Source organism: Mirounga angustirostris, unplaced genomic scaffold (assembly GCF_029215605.1).
Source record: "Mirounga angustirostris isolate CCGP_5_RB_7025 unplaced genomic scaffold, mMirAng1.0.hap1 SCAF_8, whole genome shotgun sequence".
NCBI classification, from domain to species: domain Eukaryota; kingdom Metazoa; phylum Chordata; class Mammalia; order Carnivora; family Phocidae; genus Mirounga; species Mirounga angustirostris.
In genome coordinates this window covers 24351368-24371887 of record NW_026991716.1, presented here as the reverse complement: position 1 = coordinate 24371887, position 20520 = coordinate 24351368, and the positions used below count along the sequence as shown (strand labels likewise).

General features: G+C 44.7%; 1 protein-coding gene and 1 non-coding gene across 5 annotated transcripts in view; both read left to right on the top strand.

Annotated features, from left to right (window-relative positions):
• The first annotated feature begins 1467 nt into the window (after nucleotides 1-1467).
• Nucleotides 1468-20520, top strand: part of BPHL (biphenyl hydrolase like) — a 38210-nt gene continuing 19157 nt past the window's right edge. For 2 of the 4 annotated variants that reach the window (XR_010413528.1, XM_064597269.1), the window contains exons 1-3: nucleotides 1995-2503; nucleotides 11350-11516; nucleotides 13584-13737. Coding sequence is in view for 3 of the 4 variants with exons in the window: in XM_064597269.1 (XP_064453339.1) it covers nucleotides 2212-2503; nucleotides 11350-11516; nucleotides 13584-13737 (613 nt within the window). In the remaining variant the exon portion in view is untranslated. Of the gene's footprint in view, nucleotides 1957-1990; nucleotides 2504-8857; nucleotides 8962-11349; nucleotides 11517-13583; nucleotides 13738-20520 lie in introns of those variants that run through there. The other 2 variants (XM_045866450.3, XM_064597270.1) reach the window with 2 other exon arrangements.
• LOC123838057 (U6 spliceosomal RNA) lies at nucleotides 5277-5378 on the top strand. The gene has a single exon (XR_006789395.1). It is a non-coding gene; the product is annotated as a U6 spliceosomal RNA (small nuclear RNA).

The following is a 20520-nucleotide window of genomic DNA, read 5'->3' as shown; positions in this document are numbered from 1 at the left end:
ATTATTTTTACTCTCATGATCTCTGACCAGAAATCCCAAATCAACGTCTCAGGAAAAAAGAAGGAAACCTTGACCCACCAAAGGTTTCTGAAAGTCAGATGATAGTAATCAGCTGAAATGTATTTCTCTTTCCTTCTATGCGGGAAATTGATATGTCACATTTATGTTGAGAGAATATTTTTGCATAATCCATTTTTAGGCCCGCCTTGCCTTTATCGCTCAAGAAACTCATGGCCAGTGGGGATACTGCAGGTATCAGAACTTTCCATGGCTGTAACACTTTAAAGAGCACTGTGTGTATAGGACTATTTACAATAGAAGGGTCTCATGGAAGAGGAAGAATGTGATATGCAAGGAAGCCTCAGCTATCCTGGATAATTGGAGCCAAGGCTAAACAGTGACCGTAAATCTGCCAGTTATTTCCAGTTAAGTCAGAGTGGTAGCCAGAATTACAGCGGTAGTTTTTTCTCCACTGAATTGTGAATTGCAGGTAATGTTTATAATCTTTAGAAATCTTTAGAAAGCTGCAATTATATGATCTGAAGAAGAAAAATATTTTAATTGTGATAAAATACAAATAAAACTTACCATCTTAACTTCTAAGGAGATAGTTCAGTGGCATTAAGTACACTCACATCCTCGTGCTACCACCACCATTTCCATCTCCAGAACTCCTTTCTTCTTACAAAACTGAAACTCTGCCCCCATTAGGCACTAACTCCCCATCCTCCCCTTCCGGCATCCCTTGGCAAACCACCTTTCTACTTTGTCTCTTTGAATTTGCCTACTCCTCATATACATGAAATCACACAGTATTTGTCCTTTTATGACTGGCGTATTCACTTAGTATAATGTCCCAATGTTCATATTATGACGTATGTCAGAATTTCCATCCTTTTTAAAGAACAATATTCTATTACATGTATACACATTTATACCTTCATCCCTTCATTGACATTTGGGTTGCTTTCCACCTTTTGGCTGTTGTGAATAATGCTATGATCATGGGTGTATAAATATCTTTGAGACACTGTTTTCAATTCTTGAGGGTATATACCCAGAAGTGGAATTGCTGGATCTTATGGTAATTCTAGGTGTAATTTTTTAAGGACCCACCATGCTGTTTTCCACCGCCACTGCACCATTTTACATTCCCACCAGCGGTGCACCGGTTCCAATTTCTCCACATCCTTGCCAATACTTACTGTTTTCTGGTTGGTTGGTTTGTTGACAATAGCTATACCAATGGATGTGAGATGGTATGAAGGTAAATTTTAATCCCATCATTCTTAGAAGCAAATGCATTTCACCTCACCGATGGCTGCCAGCCTGAAGCCCCCCTTCTCTCACCCATCCCTCCGGAGCCCCTCCTCACCATCCACTCCCTGAAAGATGGGCGGATGGGAGCAGTCCTTGGAAGGACCAGTCACCGTGGCGACGAGCGGGGCAGAGCCCACTGGGACGTGCTCCTCGTGAGCCAGCGCTGGCACCCCGAGAGGAGACGATCTGTGTTGCAGTGCCCGTGGGACCCCAAGCCCCGTTTCCGTCAAGGGTCAGAGACAGCCCAGCGGGCTACGCGGCCGAGCACCTCAGCGTTGACAACGGTAGGCTGGCGGAAGGGGACCAATGCCCCCATCTCCCGGCTGAAGTCCCGGCGCAAGCATGTTCCCTTGCAGCGCGGCGCCGCGGGCCCTCGGCGCATGCGTGTTTCCCAGAGACTCAGCCAGCGGGCCAAGGGCAGCGGGTGCCGAGAGGCGCCGGCCTGTTCTCCTGCGGCGCTGCCGGGCCCTCCCGGGCAGTGGGCGGATCCCGGCGCAGGCGCGCTCCGAGGCTGGGCGCCACTGTGATCATGGATGCGGCGCCAAACAGCTCGGTTTTGCGGCGTCTGCGGATCCTCCTGTCAGCTCTGAAGCCCGGGAACCCGGTCCCTCGTGCCGGGCCTGCAGCCGCATTCGGGTAATGCTGCCCGCTTCCCTCCGGGGGCCCGCGCGGCCAGGTCCGCGCTCTGGGGGGCGGCGGGAGAGGGGCGCGCTAGCTGGGGGGCAGGCTGGGCGGTGCGAGTAGCGGCCGTGGACGCAAGGTCTCCGCCTTCTTTTTTTTTTTTTTTTTTAAAGATTTTATTTATTTATTTGAGAGAGAGAATGAGATAGAGAGCATGAGAGGGAGGAGGGTCAGAGGGAGAAGCAGACTCCCTGCCGAGCAGGGAGCCCGATGCGGGACTCGATCCCGGGACTCCAGGATCATGACCTGAGCCGAAGGCAGTCGCTTAACCGACTGAGCCACCCAGGCGCCCCCTGGTCTCCGCCTTCTTGCCCTTACACGGCGACCCGGAGCCTGCGCGACGTGGGTGCACGGGAGGCGGTGGGGCTGCCCTCCACCTCTGCTGCTCCGGGACTGAGCGCTTCAGCCGTGCATCGGCTTCAGTTCGGTGACTCTGGAGCCTTAAAGGACTTGGTGATGGAGTTGAAGCCCTTCATTGTGCAGACGAAGGAGACCCAGGGAGGTAACGTAATTTGCTCTCAGCCACAGACACTCTCACGACAGAGGTTGGAATCCCAAACTCTTCATTCTTATTCGTTGCTCTGCCCAGTCTCTAAACACCTTCAGGACTCTGATCTCTCATGCTTCTTGTATTAAAAAAACAAAAAACAGCCTGAGAATGTCCGTGACCTGTTAGCTCTCATGGTCCCGGGTCCGAAGTCCCTGCGTTGTCTTTTTTTTTTTTTGCTGATTTTGAACTTTAATGTGCAAAATGACCATCCTGAGCACCTGGGAAAATTCAAAATCTTGGCCTGACTCTGAGGTTCTGATGTAGCCGGAAAGGCCAAGAATCTGCCTTTTTCTTTTCTGACTCCCTATCCCCCATCCTCACATATACTTTGAGATAAAAAAAACAAAACTAGATTAATCTCAGACCTACTGTCTTAAAAATGGGTGCCCTTGGTCCCAAGAGACACTAAGCAGAAAATGTGGTTAGAGCAGCATGAGGCTTGCTCTACTTTATTCCCTGTACACCTACCTGTAGACTTTACACACAAACGTACACAGGGCATGTATGCAGTTAACTGGTGATGAGTCAGTTCCATTTATGACTAGGGAAAGTCAAATCCCAAATGGGTACCTGGTATTTAGAACCTTGGTTGATCCAATGTGGAAACTTCTCATTTGAAAATTTAATTTGGAAGGAGAAGGGAAAAATCTGACCAGCTTTAAATTTTTGTTGTGATTAACTAGTTCCTGAGTTTTGTATTTGATTTAAGTTCTTTTTTATTATTATTTTAGAACTTTTAGATTTTCAGGACTATTTTAATATAGGTGGAAAAATAGGTCAATGTTCACAGCTCTATAAATAAACATTGAAAAATGGCAATTTATCCAGTTTCCTATTTGCAGAAAGAGATTGAAATAAGGTTACTATGTACCAATACCCAAGTTAAGATAGGTTATTTAATGGTTGCAGGAAGGCCTCATCCATTTAGTGCAAATCATTCTTCCTAAAGTATCTCTGAAAGACAGGTTTCTCTGGATTTTGAATTGCCATTTTGTAAATGCAGTTGCAAGTTGATATTACATGTAATCAGAGAAAACCAGCAGTGGTATTGGTTGATCCTGAAATGAAGCTGCAGCCCAATATAAGTAGGTGAAAGCACCACTTTAAGACCTTTGTTTCAAAACAGCCAGTACCCAGCCTACACTTGAGTTGTATTCCAAAAGCTTGTTTTGTCTGTAATTTGGAACTCTGGCTCTTTTTTATTTTATAATCTGTAAACTGCTTTGTTCCAGGATCAGGTAAAAAAAATAATAGTAATAAAAATCTAACAACCTGCCAGAAGAAAAATGTCTTCTGAGTTCACCTTGGGTTGTTCTGCCTGAGAATCAGAGACCCTCCTTTCCCCCGGCACCTGCCACCACCTTCTTTCTGTCTGGCAGTCAGGGTGGGTGGGGCCCTGGGGCCAGAGCCTCATTGGGAGACTTTGTTCAGCCTTGACCTAACAGAAAGAACATGGATTCTAGTGTTTACATGGCTGCATTGCCACTTCCTAGCTGCACAAATGTGAGCAAGTTACTTAACCTCTCCGAGCCTAGTGCCTTGCAGAATTGTTCTGAGGATTAGAGACAATATATGTAAAGGGCCTGGAATATAATAAGAATTCACTAATTCGTAGCTACAATTAGTACTGATACAGATTAGTAATGCAGTGCGTAAAAGATGCAAAGTAAGTCATCAAAATTCATTTAATTCCAAGCCCTATGGGTAGCTCCTACTTTATTGTAGCTAATGGTTACTTTGGAAAAAATATACAAAAAAAAAAAAAAAATAGCTGAACATCAGATATACGGAGAATATGTAGGACTTTCAAAGTGAGGATGTATTGTGTTAATTGGCTCCATTTTTATTTCTAAGCAAAGGGCAAAATGCCAAAGGCGCTGATGTCAGACATTACCAGTAATGTGACTGGGGCAAGTTGTCTAGAAACTCTAATCCTCAGGTTTCTCAATGGTAAAATTAGGGTAAGTGTATGTACATCACATAGCAAAACAAATGAGGTAAGTAAGCTCTCAGTAGAGTTCATTATTTAGCTTAATAATGAAACTAAATGTTAGTTTGTTTTCCCCAAGTTGTTAGATTCTTGAAGGAAACTTTCCTTCTTGGAAAGGAGCAGCTCAGCCCCCTCAATCAGGAAGTTATTATCATTGTATTGCTTGTGACCTCCTTCCCCTTTCACAAAATTGCTTATTCAGCTTCCCCGAAAAAGAAAGGGACAAATATGAAGTAAGGCAATTTTAGGTGAGCAGGCCTTCCTACAGGCTGTTTTTATTTATTTTTATTTTTTAAAGATTTTATTTATTTATTTGATAGAGACACAGCGAGAGAGGGAACACAAGCAGGGGGAGCGGGAGAGGGAGAAGCAGGCTTCCCGCTGAGCAGGGAGCCCGATGTGGGGCTCGATCCCAGGACTCTGGGATCATGACCCGAGCCGAAGGCAGGCACTTAACGACTGAGCCACCCAGGCGCCCCCTACAGGCTGTTTTTAATAGGGAGTTAGGATTTTCTTTTTCTTCTACAAGAAATTAACTCAGTACAGTCATTCTCAACTTTGGTTGTATATTGGAATCTCTCAGGGAATTTAAAAAATACAGATGCCTGTGTCCCACCCCAGAGATTTTGCACCCTGGGCATCTGGAGATTTAAGCATGCCAGATGATTTAAATCTAAATTTGAGCTTCCCACTAAGACAGTGGGAAGCTGGAAATGCTCTCATAAAAAGGGGCATGTTCACTTCGGCAGCACATACACTAAAATTGGAATGACACAGAGATTAGCACGGCCCCTGTGCAGCGATGACCTGCAAGTTCGTGAGGCGTTCCATATTTAAAAGGAAATGAAAGGAAAGGAAAGGAAGAAAGGGAAGGAAGGGAGGGAGGGAGGAAGGAAGAGAAAGGAAGGAAGGGAGAGAAAAGAAAGCACATGCCAGGGCTCTACCCCAATCATTGAGTGATAGTCTTCCGGGGTTGTCCTAGGCAGGTATATTTTTAACTCTCCACAGGTGATTCTAACAAGCATACCTGCTTAAGAACACGTGGGTTAGAGAAGTGAAGTGATTATTAGCAGGGAGAAAGTGGTGCTAAAGACGGATGGACACCCCAAAGGAAAGATTCATTTTTGGTCTTTAAATTTTCTGAAGTTTTCTATCCTCTTTCCTGTGTGAGAGTTTGGGAAATTTGGTATCTTGATTGTGGCTCAAGTAATATGCACATTTCAGGGCCACTGAAGGCCTGGTCTCTCCACAGCCCAATTTTCTTTCAACAGACACATAATGAGGCTTGAACTACTGTCTTAAGAGTCCCTTGCTAAGCTGGAGAAAAGAATGCTTTACTCATTTCAGTGGTCTTCTATTGATGATAAATGAATCATTCAGTAAATGTTTCAGTAACTTTTTTTCATTCAGTAACTTTTTTTAATAAAATTTTTTTCTTACATTTGAAATTGATTTGCTTTGATTTACTTTTGTTCAAAAACAGTTCTCTGTCCTGTTTCCCCAACCTGAAGATTGATAAGGGATTTTTGGCAGCCTCCATTAACCCCAAGGGGTGGGCTGATGTGATAGTGGCAGGAACCTCTGGTGTGGGGACACATAGGATGTTGATGACAAGGCACCGGGGTCATCTTCTTTCCCTTTACCCTAGCTGCAGACCCCCTCAGCATTCAGCCCAAACCTTGCTCCCTTTTTGCCCCCACACTCCTGCCAGGCTGAACACTGCCTTGTCCCTCCCACTGAGCAGGGAACCCTATACGGGGCTGGATCCCAGGACCCTGGGATCATGACCTGAACTGAAGGCAGACACTTAACCGACTGAATCACTAGGTGCCGAGGACCTCCCTTGCTCCCAGGCCTTTGATCATGCTATTTCTTCTAGAAGCACCCTCCCCACCACATTGTTTTTTGTTTTTTTTTTTTAAATTTTACGTCTCTTGGAAGTTCAATTCAAATGCTACTTTTTTTACTCTTCTCCAGATACCTCTACTCAACGCAGGACGGTCTCTGTCTCTCTCTAAAACCATCTTCAAAGTCTTCTGCCTTAGTAACCCTGCCCTGACATTGAGCTCCCATTATGCTAAATTCTAGACTACATGGTTTTGTTTTTACCTTCATCTTGGGCAACCAAAAGATGGGATAGGGTTAATGGGGAAAAAAGTTTGGAATGGGGAACCAAAACACAAATACAGCAAAGCACAAAGGGAAGTAGAGGTTTTTTGCAGAAGAGACTTGGGAATGATCATGAAAGCTGAAGGAAAGGACGCCTGGGGCCCCTGAAGAGTTGCAGACAGCGAGAGTCAGCAACACCCAGCCACGAAAACCCACTGTCTTGGACATTGAGAAGGATGCTGTGGGGAGTGGGGTTCCTCTCTTTGTATGTGACATCCTCACTGCACAAAATGATTCTTACAAGCATGTCCTTGAATGCTTCAAGGAAGGGAGCCCCTCAAAAATCTTCAGGGCATGAGGTATAATAAAGGTACACATCATCATTAACATGAGCCATGTGAATGCTGGTCATCTCTAGTTAGGAGCTGCCTCATTCCCGTGTGGTGAATATGGGAAATCCTACTAACAAGTTCCAGCCGTGTTCCTTGTGCTCCTGGCCTCAGTCATAACCTTCCAATCTCTTATGTCTTTATCATCTCTCCTGCTAGATTGTGGGCAAAAATAAATATGTCAATAAATGTTTGCAGAAATGAATCTTTATTACCAGAGTATTATTTGCCTTTATCTGGATCCTAGAGTCACCTTAACAATCAAAATGAATGACTCCAAAGAATAGGACTTGGCAGTGTCCGTATGATACCACTCTTGCTCAGTGGTTTTATTTTTGCTCCTCGTGACTTTCTATAGATAAGGAGCTTATAGTTAGATCAGGCTTTATTACCACCCAATTCTGTCATTTTTGCAGAAATTGTGTTAAGACTTAATGTACCTGCATTCAACACATTCGTTTCTGCATTCTCATTTGAAATTGGTGACAAGAGGAAACCAAAGAGGGAAGAGGACCTCATTTTTTAAAAAAAGATTTTTATTTATTTGAGAGAGCATGAGTGGGGGGTGGGGGGTAGACGGAGAGGGAGAAACAGGCTCCCCACTGAGCAGGGAGCCCTATATGGGGCTCGATCCCAGGACTCCGGGAGACACTTAACCAACTGAGCCACCCAGGTGCCAAGGACCTCATTTTTTAAAAAACGCTTCATTTCCATAAGCCATTTTGACTAATTGCAGAGAGGTAATAGGGGTAGAGAGTACGTAAAGAAAAAGGGGGGCAGTGGTTAATTTAAATTCCTTAACATTCTGCCGGGAGCAGAGGAGCACCTCCGTCCAGCATCTGTCCTGGTGTGCCAAAATGTCCCTTCCGCAGGTCACCCAGCCACCTGGGAAATTAGTGGGGAGGCTGTTAGAGCCTGATGCAGGAGGCTTGTATGTGCTTATCGCTGTGGATCCCCACACAGTCATTCTGGAGCTTCTGGAAGAGCCACAGAGGAGAGTTTCATCCGAGCAGGACCCTTGATATGGTTGGCGCGAGCATCAGGCAGAACAGATAGGGCAGAAGTCCTGCCCGCGGCACTCTGCTGTGCCAACATGTCCAGTTAGGTGCTGTGTCATGGGAGGTGTTGGGCCAAGGAAGGTCAGTGGCACAGGGAGGGCTCTTGAAGCTAATGGACCTGCATGTTTAACAACACAAATACTTCAACGTATTAAAAACCAGGCTGGCCATAGCAGTGCAGACAGGCGTTCCTGCCAAGAGCCCTCCTGCGGCTGGCCAGAGAACATGAGAAGCCATGTGCCTAAAGGACTGCCTAGGCACCAAGGCCTTTTCTGAGGACTCCTGAGACCAGCCTCACCCTTAGGGACACCGCCAGTGCAGCTGAAGGCCCAGGTCGCCCCTCTAGATCTGCTAAGGTCCTGACAAGTGGCTCCCGGCTCTGTGTCCTGGTTGCTCACCCTCGCATGTCATTGTGTGAAGCTCTTGTGTCAGCCTGCACCTTGGCACCACTGGCTTCCAGCTCACCAGGTATGTGCCCTCGGGGGTGTATGGCCATTGATTTCATTAACCTCTCAGTACTTCTGTAGGGTAAGCCCTGGGCTGGCGCTGTAGGACATTCAAACACGAAGGCACAGTTCAGATCTGCAGTCTAGTAAGTGGTCCCCTTTTAGGTTTGGAAAACTTAAGCACAACTCAAAGGAATCCAAGAAGCCTGAGAAGGGTACTGGAGTTGACTCGGGTATATAAAAGGGCAGTTTGGTCATATTACGTTTGTACTGCTTAGTAATCATTCTTTGGGGGTGGGGTTTTTCTCTTTCAGCACCTCCGTAACCTCTGCCAAAGTGGCTGTGAATGGTGTCCATTTGCATTATCAGCAGGCTGGAGAGGGAGAGCATGCAGTCCTGCTGCTTCCTGGAATGTTGGGTCTGGAAGTTTTTAATGGAATTTGCATGCTGTGTAGTCTATGATGCATTCACATTATTAGATGCCAAATATTGATTATTAATTTTAGTGCTTTGCTAAATGCTTTAATATTTGCTACAAATTTAAGTGATTCAGAAAAGAAGGATAACTTTCTACTATATGTATTCTTTATTCCTTTAAATACCCAGTTTGTTTGTTTGTTTTTTCTCATAGAGTTATACTGTGTAGTTACCTACAATTTGGGAGGATGACAGGGTTCAAGGAAAGGGGTGTGGGCAGAAGGATGGATAAAGGCAGGAGACGAGCTACTGACCAACCATCCCAGTGTGCCTGGAATTGAGGGGTTCCAGGATGCAAGATTTCCAGTGCTGGAAGATGGATTGATCACCCTGTTGCAGTTGATTATATGCTCAATTAAAATACGAGCTAAGAACAAGACTTAATTTAAAGCCTTTTTGGAAGTCAAAATTAGATTGGCATGAATGGAGCATAGTAAAGCCGACTGGATCCCAATTTTATCTTTCAGATAAGTAATTTACATGTAGACAGCTCAGGGCGATAATGTCCAGTGATCCAGGACACTCAAATTTGGTTTTAAGGATTTTAGTAGTTAAATAATACCAATATATACTATTTCCTTATGATTTTTTTTCTTCTAAAAGTAAAATGCTAAAATGCCTTTCCAAACTTATATACACATATGTGTGTGTGTGTAAAAAACATATATATGTGCAAAAAACATATATACACAATATATACATTACACATTATATACACACATATATAAGTTTTTTTAAGTAGGCTCCATGCCCAGCGTGTAACCCAGCATGGGACTCGATCTCACAACCCTGAGGTCAAGACCTGAGCTGAGGGATGCCTGAGCGGCTCAGTCGGTTAAGCAGCTGCCTTTGGCTCAGGTCATGATCCTGGAGTCCTGGGATCAAGCCCTGCATCGGGCTCCCTGCTCGGCAGGGAGTCTGCTTCTTCCTGTGACCCATCCCCATCTCATGCTCTCATTCTCTCTCTCAAATAAATAAATAAAGTCTTAAAAAAAAAAAAAAAAGACCTGAGCTGAGATCCAGAGTTGGATGCTAAACTAACTGAACCACCTGGGCACCCCTCCATTTATATTTTTGCCTTAGGTTTTCTGAATGATTTACCTGATGGTGAGAAAGGTAGATCTTCCCAGGAAGAATGGTGGTCCTTGATAATGTTAAATGATCCTGTACCATCTTAAAAAACATTTTGTAATAATAGCTAGTTTATCAAGCAAGATGTTTAGGTGGCCTGAGCTACAAGCCCTTAGAAACTAAGTGGACTTTAAAAACTAAATGCGGACTTGCTCCTGGACTGGGCTCCTTGAGAGTCTGGCCTTCCGGGCCACACGAAGTAGGTGTCTGCGCACAGTGGCCGTGACCTCGTGGGCAGGCTGGGAACTACCAGTCAGTTCCACTACAGGCTCAAGAATGTGGTTCTGCTTGTTACCATGCTGCTGTTTGAAACAAGCTAATCTGATTTCTTCCCTCCACACCCTGCCCTCCCCCTCATTTTAGAGTTTTAGTTGAGTTTTCTGGTGTTCACTTATAACCAGAAAATAAATCTCCAGGGCTGTTCACATTAGCCTAGTAGAAAACACCTGGGAATTTGGGGCACCTGGGTGGCTCAGTTGTTAAGCATCTGCCTTCAGCTCAGGTCATGATCCCAGGGTCCTGGGACCGAGCCCCACATCGAGCCCCACATCGAGCCCCGCATCAGGCTCCCTGCTCAGCAGGAAGCCTTCTTCTCCCTCTCCCGCTCTCCCTGCTTGTGTTCCCTCTCTCGCTGTGTCTCTCTCTGTCAAATAAATAAGTAAAACCTTAAAGACAAAAAAAACCAAAAAAACAAAAAACACCTGGGAATTTAGAATTCTACTTTGAATAACTTGGACCAAATCTCTTAAATTTGTTGACAGATAATATTGAGATATCTCTCATTTGTAACAGTCACTTTTTAGAAAGAAAGAAAAAAATCACCCAGAAACATATCATATCAGTAAGTCAATTTCTATGCAGTTTCATGAATTCCTTTTTTTAAATTAAAAGAAAAATTTTTTTAAGGAAGATTAACTGGGAAAGTATCAAAAGTAGTAATACAGGACCAAATGAATCCTCAAAGTAGCCACTAGGAGGAGACAAAAGGCAGGTTTGAACGCCAGGAAAGGAAGTCAGCCTCCCGGTAAATGGATTTTATTTATCATCACAAGGCTACTTTGCTGACTGCATCCTGCTGTCTAACTTTGAGTAGAAACTAGTTAGTTTGTTTTAAAATTGTAGTTGTTTCTGCTTTTACTGTAATGTGCTTGAAATAATGAAATCATTCACCTGAGGGTAACTGAGTGGCTTTTTTTAGGAAGTGGAGAGACTGATTTTGGACCCCAGATTAAGAACCTAAATAAGAAGCTCTTCACAGTGGTTGCGTGGGATCCTCGAGGGTATGGACACTCCAGACCCCCAGATCGAGATTTTCCAGTGGACTTTTTTGAAAGGGATGCAAAAGATGCTGTTGATTTGATGAAGGTGGGTCTCTTAGGGAAGAGCCCAGAGAAGGGAGGATGGCTGGGCCTGTCTTCGTCTATTTTGTTTTTGTGTTTTTTTTAATTTCTTTAAGGGTAATACCGTGTAATTCCTACAGACAATTCAGGGAGTTCAAATAGGTATGAATTTGGAAGTAGAAATATCTCACAATCCAACTATTTAGAGACTGCTGCTATGACTTTGAGACTCTGCCTTCCTAGCCCATCTTTTTTTTTTTTTTTTTTTCCAATTTAGTTAGCATATAGTGTATTATTAGTTTCAGGGGTAGAATTTAGTGATTCATCAGTTGCATATAACACCCAGTGCCCATTACATCAAATGCCCTCCTTAATGCCCATCACCCAGTTACCTTATCCCCCCACCCACCTCCCCTCCAACAACCCTCAGTTTGTTTCCTAGAGTTAACATCTCTTATGGTTTGCTTCCCTCTCTGCTTTCATCTTATTTTATTTTTCCTTCCCTTCCCCTATGTTGATCTGTTTTGTTTCTTAACTTCCACATATGAGTGAGATCATATGGTATTTGTCTTTCTCTGACTTATTTCACTTCGCATAATACCCTCTAGTTTCATCCATGTCATTGCAAATGGCAAGATTTCATTATTTTTGATGGCTGAGTGATCTTTCATTGTATATTTAGGCCACATCTTCTTTATCCATTCATCCATTGATAGACATCTGGGTTCTTTTCATATTTTGGCAATTGTGGACATTGCTGCTATAAACATTGGGGTGCATGTGCCCCTTTGAATCACTATGTTTGTATCCTTTAGATAAATACCTAGTAGTGCAATTGCTGGATGGTAGGGTAGTTCTATTTTTAACTTTTTGAGGAACCTCCATACTGTTTTCCAGAGTGGCTGCACCAGCTTGCATTCCCACCAACAGTGCAAGAGGGTTCCCCTCCAGTCAATCTTATTTCATATATAAATACACAGTTTTGTATTGATGGCATCATACTTATACATAATGTTTTTCCAAACTACTGTTCTTTGAACAATTTGTCAAGGAGATACTTCCATGTTAATAAATAATAAGTTTATTTAAGTCTTAAAATAGTCACACAGTATTCCATTGTAGGGATGTACTGTTTTATTTCACCTCTCTCTAATGGTAGATAAATAATCAAATTTTTACGTTGCCTTTTTTTGTTATTAGAAATAGCAGTGCAGTGAACATTGTTTTGTCCATGGACATTTTAGTTCTTTTATAAACAGTGTTGGTGTGGACACCCCTGGACCTGTCTCCGGATGCACGGGTGCAGGAGTTCCATACATATTAGGGGATGTTGCTGGGTTATAGAAGATGCAAATGTTCCTTTTACAAGATAGTGCCAAATTATTATCCATGCTACTTACAGCCATGTATAGTCCCATCAGTATCTTGGACTGATATTTGTTAAATCTTTCAAATTCCAGGTCATTCTGTTTTTACTTCTAGGCAGCATCTCTCCGATGTCATCTTTGTTCAGTTTCCCTAACATGTTTTCAGAGCCTGGTTGATTTAAGGACTAACATAACCTCCCCGTGACACCATTCTCCTCCAGCCCGTTCTTCCCACAGTTGTAGTCAGTGGTTTTATCAGATGTGGTGACTTCATTCCATCCAGTAAATATCAAGTTTCCCTCTCTAATCTGCATTACTATTCTCAAAGCCTTCGCTCAGGCGTGGGTGTGCATGCACATGTTACTTGTCATTTCCAAGGACAGCTGATCGCCACTGTTTCCAGAGTCTGTCCAACCAGAAGATGTAGTTCCCTCATTAATTCAAAACAATACTATGTACTTAGGGGTTTTTTTAAATTCAATTTAATGAACATATACTGCATTATTAGTTTCAGAGGTACTTAGGATTTTACGACACTTAGATTTACACCAAAACTAATGGAGAAAAAAACATTTGTGTCATCAAATGGTGGATTCTAGGATTTTTCTTTAATTACCAACAACTGCTCCAAACCTCACAGCTGTATTGATTTTGACAACTGTCAGGGGATTCTTTTAGCAGGAGCAATCAGCTGTGCTATGTGCATTTCACTGTATTCCTCGCAGACGCTGAAGTTTAAGAAGGTGTCCCTGCTGGGCTGGAGTGATGGCGGCATTACATCTCTTATTGCAGCTGCAAAATATCCATCGTTCATCAACAAGATGGTGATCTGGGGAGCCAATGCCTACGTGACTGATGAAGATGAGAAGATTTATCAGGGTAGGTCTCACGAATCGGAGATGTCATGACAAGTGGTACCTTTGCTCTCCCCTTCTCAGGACTTGCTTCAATCCATATTGACAAATCCTGTCTTGTCTGCATCCAGTTCTCAGCTCTGAGGTAGGAAAAGCCATGAGTTCTCAGAGAAGTCCTACAGTTTAACCAGCCTGTGTTTTAACGCTTCCTGTTTGCAGGAGCGACACCTTCGTGACTCAGGAAAAGGTCCTAGAAAATCCGCGTTCACATTTCCGACTACTGGTAGTGAACTTCAAGGAGGGAGGGCTTGATGGAAAGTGTTTTTCATAACCTCTTTTTAAATTATGGGAGCGTAAAAAGGAATATTGTTTGAATATTCAAAGGAATAGTGTATTCAAAATTATGGGAGCGTAAAAAGGAATATTGTATTGAAACCTTATATTTTGATAAAGAAATTCTGTGCTGTTCACATTTCATAAGGTTGTCCTTGAAGCTTATCTTTGAAGGTTTTAGAGGCAGAAGAACGGGGACCAGCAAACTTAGAACCTGTGGGCCAAATCCAGCCCATCTGTTTTTGTAAGGCCAGGCACAGATGGAGAAGGCCAGCAGCGGCAGGCCTAGAGATCAAGCGGGGCGCCCCCTCCGTCCCCATTTCCTCCTCTGTGCCCAGAGTTGCTGCCCAGGGCATGTGCTGGTAGCAGCTTACAAACTGGTGACTGCTGGCTCTTCCCAGGCGCCCAGCTATGGGATTGCAGGCAGCAACTGAGGACTTGCTTAGCCTCCAGCAAGCTGACCAAATTGAAACTGCTTGGCTCTCGGGAGGAGAGGAGGACACATCGGGATCTGGGGGTGTGGCAAAAAGCAAAACTGCCCTGGGGTACCCCCCCACCACCACCTGCCGGCCTGACCCACCAGGACCCTCTTCTTCAGTCTGGTGGCTTTTGATCTCAAGTATGTCTCTCCTGGATCCCAGATGGCCTGGTCCAGGCAGTTGGGGTCAAGTGGGTCAGAAGTCTCTCACCATAAATCTACCTACCTAATACCTTTGATTTGCCTCTTGGCTTGCAAAGCCAAAAATACTCTCTGGCTCTTGACAGAAAACATTTGCAGACCCAGGCACTAGAATATGACAAGTCTAGTTTTATTCAGTTAGTTCTGCAATTCACCTGATTTAAGTAAGCCACTAAATGGCAGTGTTCTGTTGTAGAATCTTAGTTCTTTGCACTGTTTGGGAAAGGACAATGAACCTCTTAAATGATGAGTCTGAGGCAGTCACCCATCCTAATCGGTACTCCTGCTTGTCCTTATTGTATCCGTACCAGGTTCACAGGAAAGAAAATACTGTAAATGGAATGGAAATGCCTGTGACAATGACTGCCCTCTCTGTCTGATAATTCCAATGTCTGGGTCATCTTAGGGTCAGCATTTGCTGGTTGTCTTTTCCCTTGAGAATTGGTCAGATCTGCCTGTTTGGGGATTGTAGAGTTTTTTCATTTATTTATTTGTTGGTTTTATATGTTGGTTAATTTGGGATTTTTTTATTGTGCTATGTTGTGAGACTCGGTATCCTGTTAAAACTCTAATTGTTGATTTTTTTTTTCTTGGCATGCTATCGGCCTGGTTAGGTTCATACTGTAAATTCTGTTTAGCCTTCTGTGGGCTGTAGTTCCAGCATCGGGTCCATTCTCGAAGCCTGTGCTATGCTTCCTCATGTCTGCCCCACACAAACCCCACTCAGGCTATGCTGGGATGTAGGTGGTGGTTTATATGGTAGTTCAGTTCTTGACGCTTATGCTGTGTGCTTTTTTGGATCTTCCCCATGCATGGAGAGCTCAGGGGTGATCCCAGGACTTGAATCATTTCATTAGTTCATATGCAGAATTAGGGACCCCCTTCAAAGCTCCTATGACCAGAAACAGCTTTCTCTCAGAAAGACAGGCTTCAGCAACCCCCCCGCTGTTGTGCTTCGTGCAACTGGAGCCATCTTTAGGGCAAAGCAGCCAGAGAAAAGAGATGGAAGAATTAACAGGGATTTCGCCCACAATCTTCAGACACTAGGGGCCCCTTTTTCTGGTACCTTCGGTCAGAAAGCTAGCCTTCTCTTGGGGTTTTAGGGACTGTCTGCTGCTGGACTAGTAGTGCAGGCCCATGGCTGTGCACCTTCACAACATGGACTACGATAGGGAGAAAGAGAGAGAGAGAGAGTCTTCCTCAAGCAGGGCAGCCTGGTCCAGGTCCTCTGGCTAACTCTAGGGGTCCTCTCCTGAAGTTTCCACTTTCCGCATCCCCCAACCACATGTGTTTCCACTCTCCGCATCCCCCAACCACGTGTGATCCACCCCCCACTCCGTGTTTCAAAGTTGGGACTCCAAGGAAGACAAGGGAAATAAGAAACTCATCCCCTTTCTGTGTCATTATTCAAGGTTTGACTGTTCAGCCTCCTGCTCTTATACCTTGGCAGGTAGTTGCTCCTTGTTCCGTCTGGAGTTCAGCTATGATCCATGGTGGTGGTGGGGCGGGGCTCACGCCAGCTTAGCCAGCACCCACGCCCAAGAGATACTGGGTACTCACTTGAGCAGACGTCTCACAGCTTCTGCTATGACTAGGGGGTGAGGTTCTCTAAACTACTATTCAGCCAGGCTCTTCCTGAGCCCCAGAGCCAGATTTCTATCTACCAGCTGAGCACCTTCCTCTGGATAGCCTGTAAGTCTGTCAAAACTAGTATGTCTGCATTGAACTCATTACCTCGTAACTCTTCCCACAGCCCAGCCCGTAATCTCTGTCTCAGTGAGTGGGGCCCGGGCCACCTGGGAGGCCTCCAAGGCCGACCTCTAAAGATAACCCCTTCTCTCTTCCCGCCCACCATTTTTCCTGCTTCGGACCCTTGGCCTCTGAGGGCACTTGGTCTTGCACGAAAGAGTTTCCTCACTAAGGCAAAAACCTGGTCACCGGATTCTGTGACTTACAATCCTTCAGTGACTTCAGTGACCTCCAAGCACCTGGGCCCGGCCTGCCCTGAAGCCAGCTGTGCCTTCCCCCTCGGCCTCCGTGAGCCAACCCCCACGCCTCCATGCGCCTTCTTCCCCCCCCCCCCCCCCCCGCCTCCGTGCGCCTTACCCCACCCTCAGCCTCCGTGCGCCTCCCCCTCCTCGGCCTCCATGCGCCTTAACCCACACCCCACCTCCCTGCGCCTTCCCCTCCCCCCCACCCTCCCTGCGCCTTCTCCCCCTCCCAGCCTCCCTGCACCCTACCCCCTGCGCCTCCCCCCCTACCCCGGCCTCCCTGCGCCTTACCCCCCCCCCCCCGACCTCCCACGCTGAACAGCTGCTTCTCCTGGAACAGGCTTTCTCCTTTGCGCCTCTCTGCCTCGGCACCTGCTCGCGAGCTCGCCTGCGCGGCCTGCCCTCCAGCCGGGTCTCCTCACCACATGCGTCTTCTTCAGCCACTGTTCCGGAGCCCATGTCCTGGCGGATGCTTGTGCCTCTGGCGCTGGAGCGCTCCGCACACCCTTTCACCCGCCCGATTGTCCTGGGCGCTGTCACCCTGTCACACCTTCCCCTCAGTCACGACTGTGTGAACTCCCCACGTTCAGTGACTCTGACTTCCCTTCTTTGCGACGCACACAAACCCCGAGAAGCTCCCTCCTCACCTCACACTCCTCTTTCGCATTTTCGGCTGCCCTTCCCAGGCCCACTCCGTCACGGCCCCCTCTCGCGACTTGGGCGACCCACCGGCCTCGTGGAACCAGGGCCTCCGTGCTGCCAAGCCCCGCAGATGCTTTATCGCCCTTCGGCTCCATGGTCATGCTGCAGCATTTGAAAATACACACCCCTCTTCTCGAAGCTTTCTCTGCCGTGGAGTTCTTGCCACCACGTCCAGAGCTTTCCCCTTATCTCTGCTTAGTCTCTGTCTTTGACACCTTCCCTGCTCTGCTCTGCCGGGCACCATCCTTAGCTCTCTGCTCCTCTTCTCATTCTTACACCCAAGGAGCTTCCCTCGTCGCTTGGCGTCCTCAAACTCCCGAATTCCAGATATTCAACTTCATGTCCATTTTTCTTACCTGGTTGCCCCACAGGCACCTTACATTCAGCGTGTCTAAAGTCGAGCTCAGAATCTTTTCTCCACACCTGGTCTTCCTGCCATATTTCTCACGTTGCTAAGTGACACTCGATGGAATATACTCTTTTTTCCACAAAGAATATTTTAATTATGATTTATTGAATGCCTGCCATGAGCTAATATTAACATACATAGCTGTTTATGACTCAACTCGGGGCTCAAACAAGCGAAGAAACCTGTGATGGCACAGCTGGGAAGGTCGGCCAGTAAAGCCCAATGTTTCACGTCTGCAGGATAGTGATCCAGCCCTCCACATTCTTTTTTTTTTTTTTAAGATTTTTTTTATTTATTTGAGAGAGAATGAGAGACAGAGAGCACGAGAGGGAAGAGGGTCAAAGGGAGAAGCAGACCCCCCACTGAGCAGGGAGCCCGATGTGGGACTCGATCCCGGGACTCCAGGATCATAACCTGAGCCGAAGGCAGTCGCTTAACCAACTGAGCCACCCAGGCGCCCCAGCCCTCCGCATTCTTCCTGCGTTCTGCTGGGCTCTGTCTGGATCCATCTCACCTTTTCCGTTCCTCCTGCCAGACCCCGGGTCCAGGCCTCCCCATCTGTCTTCACTTAGATCGACCAGCATTTTCCAACCTGCCCTGTCTTTACCTCCTTTCAGTCTACTTTCCAAACTGCTTGGATGGTAGTTTGCTAAGATGTAAATCTCATTATATCTTACTTGAAAACCCTCCAAAGTCTCGCATAGCTTTCCAGATAAGTAGAGTTCAGACTCCTCTGCTTTGCTCACAAAGTTTGAGTGAGCTGGGACCCCCCACACACACCCCGTCTTTCTAGGTCCATCTGCAGCCACTTTGTTTCCTCTACCCGCACATGCCCATTCTTTCTTCGGCCACCTGGAAACTCCTGAAGTTCTAGCAATAGATGGAATGGCTCCCGTAGTTGCTTGCTGGCTTCTGTTCTTGCAGACTTAGACCCAGCAGTGCCTCTTCCAGGAAGCCCACCACCACTGCCACTTCCTGCCATTGCCCCTCTAAGCTCACTGACCCTCCTCTGTCCTCCCCAGCCTCTCCCACGACATCTATCCCACTCTTCTACAGAGGTCATTTACAACTCTAAACAATAAGGCCCTTAAGGGCAAAGACCAAATCTCATTCAAGTTTGTACGTGCTGTGACTAACGCTCAGCAGCCTTCAAATAATGTTTACTGGATTAATTCACTAATTAATGGTGAGCCAATGAGTTTTCTTCTGGTACTTAGCACAAATTATATGCTCAAAAAATAAATGTATCCGTTTGGGGGGGGATACAAATTATATCTATTTCGCATCAGCAAATAATTTGATTCAAATAGTTAATTTAGGAACTTAACTGTGAAACATAATTGCTACTTATTTTTTGGTGGAAATTATGCTTTGGGGTAAAACTGGCTTCCTCTTGAAAAAAGTTAACAGAAGTAAGTATATAAATACATAGAATATTTTTCAGTGTTTGTTATATGCTGGGTACTCTTGTTAGCACATTTCATGTCTAACTTATTTACTCTTTATCTCAGAGTGGTATTATAATTCTCATTTTTCAGATGAGGAAACTAGCACAGAGAGGTTAAGGAACTTGCTCAGGGTCACAGAGCTAGTAGGTGCGACCCAGCCAGTATGACTTCTGAGGCTGTGTGCTTAACCACAGAGCTTGGTGTGAACATCTGGCTTGCCCCAGCTACCACTGGATTTTTCTGCCCCTTGAGATTTAGATAATATTTCCCAGAGAGTCTAAAGCCATGCCCCAGAGTTTACATACTAATAGATACCTCTCACTCTAAATGCTTGCTTTGACTGAGTTAATTCACTTTGAGAAATCTCTCGCTATCCCAAAGAGGAATTCACATGTTAGCAAGAAAAATGTCTTCACATTGAACATTAGCCAACTTGGATTAAAAGATCTTGGCCTTCCTGTCACAGGGGAATTTTTTTATTTTATAAAAATATATATAATTTTATTAAAAATCTTACAAAATTTTATAATTTTTTAAAAATTATTTAAAATTTTATAAAAGTATATAAAATTTTATAAAATGTTACATTTATGTTATATATTAATAATACTATTAACAATATAATAATAAAATACGTTATAATATATATGTAAATTAAACACTTATATTAAATATATTTGTGTATCTTTAAATATGTGAATTAAACATGAATAATATATATTTATACTATATATTATATAAGGTATATAATATATATTTAAATTTTATTTTGTAATATAATATTGTATTTAAATTTATTTTATAATTGAATTTTATTTAATTGTATAATATTTGATACATATAATGCAACACATGTGACAGTGTAAATTACGGACACCCACGAGTTCACCAAGGAACAGAAGATTGATCACTGTCTATACCTTCACTCTTTCCTTGTGCTTCCTCCCCAGTGCACCTCTACCTCTAGCCTGAGTCCTACGATCATCCCTATGCCTTTTTGAAAACACTTCTGTCACATCTGTTTATATTCCTAAACAATATGTAATTTAGTTTTATTTGTTTTTGAGTCATACAAAGTGCCTTCATACCATAGATCATCTTCTATGACTCACTGTTTTCAATGAACATTGAATTTCTAAGATTCATTCATGATAATGCTGTATCGTATTCCATTGGGCAAAAGTATTCTATTTTCCCTCTCTTTTATCAATGGACTGTAGGTCTGTTTTCACTGTTGCTGCGAACA